The following is a 12,417-nucleotide window of genomic DNA, read 5'->3' as shown; positions in this document are numbered from 1 at the left end:
TTCAGCTCAAGAAGAGAAGATCTCACCGTTGGATTTACCAAACACCCAAGACTGCTCTGCTGAAGAACTATGGCGACCAGCTTCAAGAAAACCCAGACAACAGAAGATCCAACCGTTGAAATCCAAATCCCTTCGGTGAACCTCTAACCCACTGACTGAAGAAGCTTCCCACAAAATATCAGCTCGATCAGGATCCGTTTGACCCTCCAAATCCAGTCTTGAAATCACCTTACGAGTTTTCTCCTTCTCTCTCTTTTTCTCCTTTCTCTCTCTTGTTTCTTTTTGTCAAAACTCTATTATTGTGTCTAGTGCCAAAGGAGAACATTATTATTTCTTAATTTCACCCCAATTGGTCCTCTCCATCTAGGAGGGACCCAACATTTTCGGCAACAAACGTTTGTGTAATAAACCTTTAGATACTGAGAGTGTTCGGCGTAGCTGTGGTAGTTACCATGGTTGGAGATTTTGATGCGGTTGTTAGATAAAATTAATGAGTATGTTGTTTCAGGCCAAACGACTGTGCTTAGGGATAGCAAGGGATGTTATTTTGGAGCGGAGACCAGCAACCCAGGTCACGCAGGCAATAGATGTACTGGTCAAAGCATATTCGTACTCGGTTAAAGCTGGTACATACAAAGAGTTGAAGAATGACAAAGACCACTGCAAGTGCATCTCCTGTTAAAACCATTAAATCTATAGGCATTGAATGCTATAAAGAAGTTGCAGTATCGTAACCCATTTTTCCCTCTTGAAGATAACGAAAGGCACAGTCCATCTGGAAGCAGTATTGATGAAGAAGTTGAAATGAACCTACCATCTGATTCAAATGAGAACATGTTTTGTGCTGACGAGCAGCAGGGATCTCAACTTTCGTCACCAGCCATTTCACCTGATGAGCTCTACAAGTTTGTGTTTGCTTCTGTGGAGGAAATGATGGTTGATGAATCTGACTATCTAGTTGCTATCGTAACTGAGTTCCTTCGCAGGTAAAGATTCACTATCTATTACTTCTATTTGCGTCAGAACTAGTTTCGATTCATCCGTTTTTACTGTAATCTCTTTGTTGCAGTATAAGCGCAGGGAAACTCAAAGTGGATCTCAACATTTATGTGATGACCATCAGACTGTTAGTTAACTCATACTAAACGATTTGCAGAACTGTCGTTATTCATCACAAACAAGGTTTGTAATAAATGCTTCTTCGATGAACACAAAAAAAAAACTCTTCTTAAGTCTCTTGTCCTTAAAGAGTCTGGGCTATATTATTACATTCCCCTGCAGATAATCGAACCATCAAAGGAAGTCGCGCTCCAACTTCTCGAGAGCGGTCGCCAAAACCCGAGGGTAAGGAAACTTGGACTTGATATGCTGAGACAGCTCTCGTTGTACCATGACTACATCTCCTCACTCGTGCAAGATGGATACTATCTTGAAGCTCTGCGTTATGCTCAGAAGCATAAGGTATGCGGCCTAACTGTAAATATGAACTTCTTAATTGATTCCGGCTTGGTTGATTCAGTATGTGGAAATTGCAGGTGACGAGTGTGCGATCTTCGCTGGTTTTGGAAGCAGCATTTGCGTCTAATGATATGCAGCATTTGGCTGCAATATTGAGGGTCTTGTTGGAATTGATTCCAGGATTTAAAGAAACTGCCGAATATTACACATGATATGGTCTTCTTAATGAGACCAGTTCCCCAGTTGCTGTCGGAGATTAACATATCTTACCATATTTATGTTCAATAGACCTAATAATAATAAATTTCGTTGATATTGGTAAAAATCGCCGGCGTCTATGGCTCTTCTCTGCTCCAGTTCCGTCGCTCAGCCCTCCTTCCTTTGAAGCGGCTCTCCTCCTCCATGGCCCTGATTGTGACTGCTCCTCCGTCACGTTTCAGGCCGCCTCCAGATCCGCCGCCGCGTAAGTCTCCTCCGCTTGAAGCTCCCTCTCCCATCGATCCACCCGAACCGTCAGACCCTCCTGACATTTCCTTGCTCCTCGCTCTTCCTCGAAACCTCATCTCCTCCTCCGGTCCGTCTCTCCAAGCTCTTGCCCGAATCTTAGATCTAAAGCTTCCTCTTCCATGGATGGTATCTAAGATAAGTGGTGGTGGTGTTCCGCTTGTGTCTACCGGTGATAGTACTTTCGTCTACAGGCGGTTGCTCCGTGTGCTACTTGTCTGTGTGAATTTGGAATTGAGGACCATAGCTTTAGCCGATGATGTACTTATGAACTTAACTTCTGTTGGTTCTACTGTTGTGCTCTTTGGTGGTCTTTTTGTCGCCTCAATGCGATCTCTTACTGCTGTGTGCAGTCTTGCTGTTATATGCAGTCCTCTTTTGGTATTCATTCTAGCTTTTGTTGATGTGTATTTGTATTTCTCTTTTTGGTGGCAGTTGAGAGAAAAATTCATTGGTAAAGTTAGATGGATGAATATGATTATGGCGGGTTCAGATTATCCGTTTGTCTCCTGTTTGGAGCAGTCTCTTTTCCCAATATTTCCTCTTGTATGGAGTGAATTGGATGAACAAGCGTCGTTGGTATTGCAAGGATCTTCCTCCCAGCGATTGCTCTCCTCTGCGTTTGGTGCAGTATGTGTGGTCCTATGGGTTACACTAGATGTGATCTTCCAAGAAGCTTTTGAAACCGTTGTCATGCGAATTCTTATGGTTCCTTGTTATGATTTGTATCGCCATCCTATCGTTTATTTTACCAGCTCTTTGGTTTGTTTGGCTCTATGTAGCTTTGTTGTATCCTCATTTGAAGGAGTTTAAACTTTTCTAATTTATATACAAGTATGGTTTGATCAAAAAAATAAAAATAAATAAATAAATAAATTTCGTTCATAATATTTCAATTTATGTTTTGGTTCATTCAAAGAAAACAATGATTAGTTTTCTCTCAAACCAGACTTCTTATTTGTTTGTGTTAAGAAGATCTTCCGAACTTATGGTTTTTGTAATTCAGAAGTAACAAAATGAATCCCTAAATAAAGCACAAGTTGAACCATCAAAATTTGACATGCGTAAATTTTTTTTAAACCTTAAAAATTAAAAAAAAAATCATAACTGTTTTTAAAAAGTTAAATTTAACATTATACAAAAAAAACAAATTTGTATCACCACGTTCGTTTGATTGTAGATGTTTAGTAACTGCAAAAAAAGTTCCTGTTTTTTCTCTAATTATTATCATAGCACATTGAAAATTTCAGCAACTCTCAATATTAACTGTTTCATCTTTTTTCACTCAAAATTTTCTGTATTTTTCTCTCTTCTTCTTCTCTATCTATTTCATCTTCTTTGTCTTTTTTTTTTTTTAAGTTTTGAGTATGAGAAAGATCTTTATTCTTTTTAAAAAAAAAAAAATCTCTATGATTCTTTCTTTAGAAGTATAAGTTGAAGATTCTATCAGATTCTACAAAGGAATAAAAAGTCATAGTTTTCTTTCAGAGTACTACTATCAGAGACATGAAATGATTTCAATGTGAAAATCTTTATCTTGTAGAAAAAGGTAAACACATTTACATTTGTAATTTTGATATATAAAAACTGTTTAAATAAACGAAACTCAGTTTTGTATACATTTTTTATATACAAAGAAATAGAAATCAAGCTTTTGTGAAACAAAACATGATAAAGGTTAAAAGGGAGTTAGAAAAATGAAAGTGTTGTTAATCTCTATTATATCATATATGTGAGGCTCGGTAGGGGAAACATATTCCAATTTAAATACTAAGTGTTTATGTATATATTATTCTAAAGTTTGTTAACTTTACTAATCTACCTATGATTTTTTTCTTGCAGATATAAAAAACGTTTGTACAGATAAATATTCATTTAAGAGATTTTAATGACAGTTTACATACATTCAATATTTAAAACATTATGAAATCTATTATTTTATACAATATGCTAAGCTTATGATCCAATGTGTTATGTAGGTTTAAAAAATATGTGATTTTGATAAAAAAAGTGTGATTAAAATAATAATTTATTTTTGATATGTTAATAATCATATCAGTTTTATGATTTAAAAACTTTTAATACAGTAAAATTAATTGATCCGTGCGACCACACGGGAGATAATACCAGTATGGTCTAAATCTGGATCTAATTTTGATTTTTTTTAACTGGATTTTCTTTCAAGTTAAATCCTTAGTTACTCTTTAAGAAAATTAGAAAAAATATAGATTTGATATCTCTAACCTATACTTTGTGAACTTGGCCACACCAAAATAAGATTAAGCATTGTTTTCAGAATATTTATTTTTAATTTTGTTGGGTTTGATTTGGATGTATATGTTTAAACACTATTTATCCTCTTCAAAACGGTTGTTTAAGTGTTCATTTTTGGGTAGGTCCAAGACGTGACTGGGACAATTCAAAGCGCTAGTTATCTTTTAGCAACCAAGTTCTAGTTATCTCCGTAACACATCATATTTCCCCTTACATTAAGATAAAGTATACTCGTGAATCTCAATTATTTTAGAGACTTCTCTTCTTTTTATTCTGTAGGAAGAAAAAACAAAAAAAAAAAAAGAAGAAGAAGAGGAGAATCGTCGCTCTCTCTCTCTCTCTCTCTCTTAACTGTATCCGTGAAGGCAAAAAGATACGTATAAACAAATACATATACACACACAAGTATGTATGTATTTATACTCTTCTAGCTTTCTCTCTCTCTCTCTCTCTCTCACCTGTACCTTTAATATGGTGTTTCTGTTTACGAGAAACCAAACCCACACCCATTGAAAACGCGACTTGTTTGTTATACAATCGCAATCGACGGGTAATATCTGCTACTCGTTCTTCTCTCTCTGAGATCTCTCTTCCTCCCATTAGATTCACCAAAGGAGGTACTCCTCCTTATTAAATCTCTTTGTTCTCTGTCTTTTTATGGAATTTTCTATAAATGCTGTAAGGTTTCAGACAAATCCGGTAATAACTTGACTCGAACTAACGACTTGTTGTTCAAGTGTTCCAGCTCTTATTACATAGTACCGATTTGGATTGTCTTTTTTTTTTTTGTTTGTTTGACCTTCCTGCAATTGTGATGCTCTGATTTGTTTTCACGTTCGTAGCTTATGATGCTTTAATTTTTTTTGTCATTTATCTTCTTTTCCCCTAATTTTTTTTTGTTTAATTGCAAACCTTTTTGTGGCTTCGGCATGAACTTGGGGCCCTACTACTTACTGGCGTAAGTTTAGGCTTCTTTTTTGGTGCTTTTTAGCTTTACTGCTTGTTGGTGGAATTCACTTTTTTTTTTTAAGTTAATTTCAGAGACATCCTTATTGTAACTGCTCACCTTTCAGTGTTGTTTACTTTAAGGAATGATGAAAGAAAGAAAGCTTTCTATAACTGCTTCAATTAGCTTAGAAATGTGAAATGATTTATGCTATTAACAGCTTTTGTGACGCTTTTCTTCTGTTTAATCGTCAAAATCCTTTATTTGAGTGTGGAGCTGAGTTCATGAAGATGCCAGATAATAATATGTGTTGGAACTGTTAGCCTTGAGGAGATATCACTGTTTTTTTTTTTTTTTGGTTTATTGATGATTTATTTTTGTAGTCCTGTTTTGATTCAGTGTTTTGAGATCGACGTGTGATGATGGCATCATCTAAACAAGGATCAAAGTCTAGAAAAACAGGGTTTAGCAACTTCAAGGGTGCTGATTCTACTGCATCCTCAACAACCTCGTCTTCAAAGCTTTATCAAGAGACATCTATCGATGATGGACATAGCTCTCCTGCTTCTTCATCTGCTCAAAGCAAGCAGCACTTCTTTTCACCAGATTCCGTACCACAAAGTGCTCAGCGTTCTAAAGAGAACGTCACAGTGACAGTTCGCTTTCGTCCACTCAGGTTTCCCAGTGATGTGTTTCTGTTAGAGCTTGCAAATATTAGGTTGCTGTTTGTTCTGTGGATTTGACACATCTTTTTACATGACTTAGTCCAAGAGAAATCCGCCAAGGGGAGGAGGTTGCTTGGTATGCAGATGGGGAAACAATCGTACGGAATGAGTATAATCCGACGATAGCTTATGCATATGGTTAGTCTTAACAGTTTCATTAGTGTCACTGTGGTTCCATATACTGTATGCACATCACTCAATAATAACAAACTAAGGATAATAGTATTGTTCTTATGTGATATACATTTCAACTTCTAATTATGTCTTAAATTATGAGGATTATTATCTAATTGGATTCTATTCCTTTTTTGATGTCTGGATCTTCCATTTTATTTTCTTGACGTATTCTTTCCGCCTGTTAATGATTGGTTCTCTTTCTGGCAGATCGTGTCTTTGGACCTACAACCACAACACGGAATGTCTACGATGTTGCTGCACACCATGTCGTTAATGGCGCTATGGAGGGGATTAACGGTATGAAGTGACCAAATTTAGTGTCAGTCTCTTTTGTATTTAGAACTCAGTTTCTAATACTAACTCTTTCACCGAAGAGCATACTTCCTTCCAAACCCTCTGTCCAAAGACTTAGTTCTATGATACTGATCATCCATGTTGTACAACAAGGCTGACTGTTCCTAGTGAATATTAAAATCTTCAGAAAATTTTGACTTCGATGTGCTTACCAGTTGATTTGAATATAACATTGGATGCTAATTCAACTACAGGGACCATTTTTGCGTATGGAGTGACAAGCAGTGGAAAGACTCACACTATGCATGTAAGATCCCTTCATCTGGAAAGTTCTTGGTTTGCCTTTGTACCATGAATTTCAATTTGTCATAAAGATATAGTGCTTTGTCAGAGAATCATGTATTTCTTTTAATTCCAACTCAACAAGCTTAACTAACACATGTAAGAATCTTTCTGCAATAGTTATAGAAAACAACCTTGCGATAGAAAGTTTTCTACCCTAATACTTTTTGATTTCTGTGCACCCTACTGTTGAAACCATATCTGATAGATTTCGATTGATTTTTTTTTTTGGGTTCAAATGTCAGGGTGACCAGAGATCTCCTGGTATTATACCGTTAGCAGTGAAAGATGCTTTCAGCATTATCCAAGAGGTACTTCTTAGGATATTGATTTTGTCAGAATCCGTGGCCTAAGTACTAGCAAACTCACATATCTTTTTTCTTACAGACACCAAATCGCGAATTTCTCCTGCGTATTTCCTACATGGAAATTTATAATGAGGTGCTATTATTTATCCACTTTCTTCTCCGGTCCATTACCTATATTCAGCTTAAACATTAGTGGAGAGTGATGGCATTTAATTTTCCTTTGAGATTAATGTCCTTAATCTCCACCTTATTTCAGGTTGTCAATGATTTATTGAATCCAGCAGGACATAATTTGAGGATCAGAGAAGATAAACAGGTATGTGATTCAGCTTTTGATTACACGGGCTGCTGCTCTCACTGACTTGTAATATTTTTCTTTGATTACATCGCTCATCTAGAATCCCAAAACGTTCACATCATATTCTTATATTAGGAAGGCTTGTTTGGTACCTGAAAACAATACTCGTTCCATTTTTTTCTTGTAAAATTTGATCTCTCTGAGAACTCTGCTGTTACAATGATGATATGTTGCCCTTTGTTTCATTGCAATGTTCTGGGTGACATTGCTTTCAAGCAGACTTGAAGATGATCGCTATGAGTTCTTTTCTTCCATGTGTTTTGGTTGAACGCATCCTTTTAATTTATTCTAGGGAACCTTTGTCGAAGGGATTAAAGAAGAAGTTGTTTTATCCCCTGCTCATGCGCTTTCTCTTATAGCAGCTGGAGAAGGTATGTGGTGCTTCCACTTTTCCCTTTAGCTAAAGAAATAGGTTTACTATACATCCTCATAACGCCAGCAAAGACTGTTGCATTTGTTAAAGATATTGTCATCAGGAAAGTGGTTCTCCTCCACCTGCTTGGGGCTTGTACAAAACGTTAAAAATTGTGTTTGTTTTTTCTTTTATTTAATATGAGAGAGTAGTTCTCTCTCCCATGATTCCAGTATGCATATATCATCCTTGAAATTTGTCATGATCTAGGAAATTTACATTTAATTCAATTCACATTGATTGAAGTTTTGTCCTTATGACAGAGCAACGCCATGTTGGATCCACGAATTATAATCTGCTCAGCAGCCGGAGCCATACAATATTTACGTTGGTATGTAAATAAAATATTGGTAGCTATATCCTTTTTCTTTCTCCGCACGTGATTACACTTGTATTGTGGATGGATACACGCAAAACCAACGTTCTTTTCTATTATTATTATTGGTTAAAAGGTAAAAAAATGATAGTTTTTTGTCCTATAATCACGATAGTATTTGAAAATAGAATACTGAAATTCTATTTCTTATTCAGAATAAGTTGTGGACCACGTTCTTCTTTTCACGTGTTTTCTTCTGTTCAAGGAATTTCTGTTTGTCTTTTATTCTAATTCTAGTTGTTTAGTCGTGTCAAGTGTTCCACCGGTTATGGTACTGCTTTCTTTTCATTGTAACTCATATAGCTGTACCGTTTCTAAAAGATGATAAACTCATTTGGATGCAGACAATAGAGAGTAGTCCCTTAGGCAACAAGATTAAAGGTGAAGCTGTACACCTCTCTCAGTTGGTAAGCTCCTCTTGTGTCTGTGATATTATGTATGGTTATGATCAACTCTTTCTTCAACACTAAGAGCAACTGACATTAACTACCCATAATCTCTTCCGTACCTGCAGAATCTCGTTGATCTGGCAGGTTCCGAGAGTTCAAAGGTTGAAACCAGTGGTTTAAGACGCAAGGAAGGATCATATATAAATAAAAGTTTGCTGACATTAGGCACTGTGAGTTTTTTCTTACCACAGTTTTCTCTTAGTCAACAATAAGTTTTGGAGTCAGTTAAATCGAAGGACTTCATTTTCTTTTAAATCCGGTCAGATATGTGCTTGTCCAAACCTAAAATTAAATAGTTGTCTATTCTTGTTTATATTCTGGTCCTGTTTGAACATTCTCCTGTTGGCTCAATTCAGATAATTCTGTTGTGATGTTGTAGGTGATATCAAAGCTCACGGATGTGAAAGCTTCGCATGTACCATACAGAGACTCTAAGTTAACCAGGATCCTTCAGTCCTCGTTGAGTGGCCATGACCGAGTATCTGTAAGTCTTGTTAGATCAGTTCTCCATCCTTTTGCTACTATAAATATGAAATCCACAACATGATACATCAGCAAAGTAATATATTTTACTGATTAGTTGTCCCTTTTGGATATGGTAGCTCATTTGTACAGTGACTCCTGCATCAAGCAGTTCGGAAGAAACACACAACACATTGAAATTTGCTCATCGTGCAAAACATATTGAGATTCAAGCCGAACAAAACAAGGTTTGCCTCGCATATCTTCTTCTATCAGGCCTTATTTTATTGTACTAAAGTTCTTTCTTGCTTTCTAAATCTATAAAACTGCAGATAATTGATGAGAAATCATTAATCAAGAAGTACCAACACGAGATTCGGCAACTGAAGGAGGAGTTGGAACAGATTAAACAGGACATTGTACCAATTCCTCAGTTGAATGATATTGGCACAGATGATATCGTTCTCCTGAAACAGAAGGTATGCTTGAAACATGAGTTATATGTTCGATTAGACAAGTGGGAGGATGTTTTGTGTCTTTACCGTCACGCATTTGAGAGAATCTGTAGTAACCTTGTCTTTTTCGTTTTTGTGGCTATATAATGTGATGATAAAAGCTAGAAGATGGTCAAGTCAAGCTGCAATCCAGGCTCGAAGAAGAGGAAGAAGCTAAAGCAGCTCTCTTGAGTCGAATCCAACGGTTGACGAAATTAATTTTGGTGTCCACTAAAACTTCACAAACATCTCGGCTACCTCATCGCTTTGAACCTCGGAGGAGACATTCATTTGGGGAAGAAGAGGTAGAATTACTGATATAGCCTGGAATATCACAAATTGTTTCCATGATCGGTTAGGAAGATGTTTCACTTTGATCTGCAGGACTTTAAATCTATTTTCCTGGAGCAATTACACAAAATTAATAGTTTTTTTTTTTGTGTGTGCCTAATCTTGTTTGATAATGCGTTTGCAGCTTGCTTACCTACCGTACAAGAGGCGTGACTTGATGGACGATGAGCACCTTGATCTGTATGTTTCTCCGGAGGGACATCATGAGATTAGAGATATTGCGTGTAGAGAAGAAAAGAAGACCCGGAAGCATGGATTGTTAAACTGGTTAAAGCCTAAGGTATACTAGTGGTTGAATTTTCTTACTAGCATTGTGGTTTCTCCTTGTTCGTTTCAGAACTGCACCTAGCAACTATAGGTTTATACTATTGCGCATGTATCACACATTCACTATAGATTTCTGGAATTTCATGTCGTTCAGAGAATAATGATATAAGTAAAAGAGTGTTTCCTTTGATTATTTGATTCCTCTCTTGTGGCTTTCTTGATTATTTTTCCTAACAGAAAAGAGATAACAGTTCAAGTACCAGCGACCAGTCGAGTGTGGTAAAATCCAACAGCACACCATCGACTCCTCAAGGAGGAGGAAATAATCTGCATGCAGAGTCGAGATTTTCAGAAGTCTCGCCTTTGATGGAACAATTCTCAGAGCCTAAGGAAGACAGAGAAGCTCTAGAAGACACTTCTCATGAAATGGACACGCCAGAGGTAGGAAGAGATATTTTTCACATCTGTTATGTTACCAAAGTTACTAGATTATTATCCATTCCACTCCCTGCTCGGCTTGTTCTCAGGCTAGCAGTAAAATGATCGATGAGCTGGATCTTCTAAGGGAACAGAAAAAGATTTTATCTGAGGAGGCGGCGCTGCAATCAAGTTTATTGAAACGGCTGTTAGATGACGCTGCAAAGTCCCCTCAGAATGAAGAGATTAAAGTAATATAACCACTGTGTTCTTGATCTTTATCTTAGCTGTACCTTAATTCTACCAAATATTCATCTTCCTGGTTATCTGTGTTACTTAGGAGGAGATCAAAGTCCTCAATGATGACATCAAGGCGAAGAATGACCAGATTGCCACCTTGGAGAAACAAATCTTGGACTTTGTTATGACATCACATGAGGCATTGGATAAATCCGACATCGTGCAGGTAAGTTCATTGTCAAGTATTACGCAGTGACTTCTTTTTCTTGTGGTTCTTGTCTCAAACCATTTCTCTATAAATATCTTCAGGCACTTGCTGAGATGAGAGATCAACTTAATGAAAAATCTTTTGAACTCGAGGTAACGAATTGTTTCTGTTTACGCAATATTTCCTTCATCTGTTGCTACAGAGCCTAGAGATGGTCTTGCTACTGCGTGGAGGATATTACTTCTCTTAGCTCCAATATAATATCTACTCATGCCTGCATAAAGTTGCTTCTCTGCAAATAATGATGAAACCTAATTGTATCTATAAAGTTATTTTCTCATTCTTGATCTTGTTTACAGGTTAAAGCTGCAGATAATAACATCATTCAGGAACAACTCAATCAAAAGGTTGAGAGATTTTTTCTTTTATCAATGTGTCTCAAGTTTATAATCTGTAGATAATTTAATAACCAACGAAGTATTTTGCTGCAGACATGTGAATGTGAAGCGTTGCAAGAAGAAGTTGCAAACCTAAAGCAGGAACTCTCTAATGCCCTGGAACTAGCACAGGTTCTCAAACTTTTTATATGAAAAAAGCAACACCTAATAGCTAAAGGATTCTCAAACTAAAGTCACTTGCCTTTCTGACATGACAGGAAACCAAGATCGAAGAGCTGAAACAGAAAGCTAAGGAACTAAGCGAATCGAAGGAGCAATTGGAACATCGTAACAGGAAACTCGCGGAAGAGAGTTCATACGCAAAAGGTCTTGCATCAGCAGCTGCAGTTGAGCTCAAGGCATTGTCTGAAGAAGTTGCAAAGCTTATGAATCACAACGAACGACTAGCATCTGAGCTAGCAACACTCAAGAGCTCAGTCCCACAGCGCGGTAATAAGCCAGGAACAACAACAGCAACAAATGTAAGGAACAATGGAAGAAGAGAGAGTCTTACAAAGAGACAACAAGAGCAAGAGAGCTCGTCGATGGAGCTGAAGAGAGAACTGAGGATGAGCAAAGAGCGGGAACGATCTTACGAAGCTGCGCTTGTTGATAGAGACCAAAGAGAAGCCGAGCTTGAAAGGATAGTAGAAGAATCGAAGCAGAGAGAAGCGTATTTGGAGAACGAGCTTGCTAGCATGTGGGTTCTCGTTTCTAAGCTGAGAAGGTCTCAAGAAGGTGGTTCTGAAATCTCTGATTCTGTATCGGAGACGCTACAAACCGATCGATCGTTTTGAGACGTGAAGTAGTAGGATATGTTTGTGCAGTGATTCCAGAGTTTGTGTTTGTGTAAGTATGATTAAACATAAAAGTAATGATTTATTTGAAAATCAACAGATTGTTTAAAATTCAAAAAAG

At 37.0% G+C, this 12,417-nt stretch overlaps 3 protein-coding genes across 3 annotated transcripts in view; all 3 read left to right on the top strand.

Moving 5' to 3' along the window:
• Positions 1-1,718, top strand: part of LOC106292347 (uncharacterized protein C18orf8) — a 9,732-nt gene extending 8,014 nt beyond the window's left edge. The window contains 7 exon segments of the mRNA XM_013727942.1: positions 509-658; positions 660-699; positions 755-986; positions 1,070-1,130; positions 1,132-1,182; positions 1,282-1,461; positions 1,536-1,718. Of these exon segments, the coding sequence (XP_013583396.1) occupies positions 509-658; positions 660-699; positions 755-986; positions 1,070-1,130; positions 1,132-1,182; positions 1,282-1,461; positions 1,536-1,718 (897 nt within the window).
• An 81-nt stretch (positions 1,719-1,799) lies between these two features.
• Positions 1,800-2,794, top strand: LOC106295230. Its single transcript, XM_013731076.1, has 2 exons — positions 1,800-2,223; positions 2,398-2,794. The coding sequence occupies exons 1-2, from the start codon at positions 1,861-1,863 to the stop codon at positions 2,773-2,775; spliced, it is 741 nt and encodes a 246-aa protein (XP_013586530.1). The 5' UTR covers positions 1,800-1,860; the 3' UTR covers positions 2,776-2,794.
• Positions 2,795-4,526: 1,732 nt separating this feature from the next.
• On the top strand, positions 4,527-12,409 carry LOC106295229 (kinesin-related protein 11). Its single transcript, XM_013731075.1, has 24 exons — positions 4,527-4,853; positions 5,582-5,858; positions 5,948-6,045; positions 6,292-6,381; positions 6,633-6,685; positions 6,966-7,031; positions 7,108-7,161; positions 7,285-7,344; positions 7,679-7,757; positions 8,062-8,129; positions 8,519-8,581; positions 8,689-8,793; positions 9,003-9,107; positions 9,226-9,333; positions 9,418-9,564; positions 9,702-9,884; positions 10,055-10,210; positions 10,435-10,638; positions 10,725-10,865; positions 10,955-11,080; positions 11,164-11,214; positions 11,422-11,469; positions 11,554-11,631; positions 11,718-12,409. Exons 2-24 carry the CDS (start codon positions 5,602-5,604, stop codon positions 12,294-12,296), a joined length of 2,919 nt encoding a protein of 972 aa, XP_013586529.1. The 5' UTR covers positions 4,527-4,853; positions 5,582-5,601; the 3' UTR covers positions 12,297-12,409.
• The last annotated feature ends 8 nt before the right edge of the window (positions 12,410-12,417 follow it).

The sequence above is a fragment of the Brassica oleracea genome, chromosome C5, assembly GCF_000695525.1.
Source record: "Brassica oleracea var. oleracea cultivar TO1000 chromosome C5, BOL, whole genome shotgun sequence".
Taxonomy (NCBI): Eukaryota; Viridiplantae; Streptophyta; class Magnoliopsida; order Brassicales; family Brassicaceae; genus Brassica; species Brassica oleracea.
The sequence above is the reverse complement of the archived record's forward strand: the minus strand, read 5'-3'. Positions and strand labels throughout refer to the sequence as shown.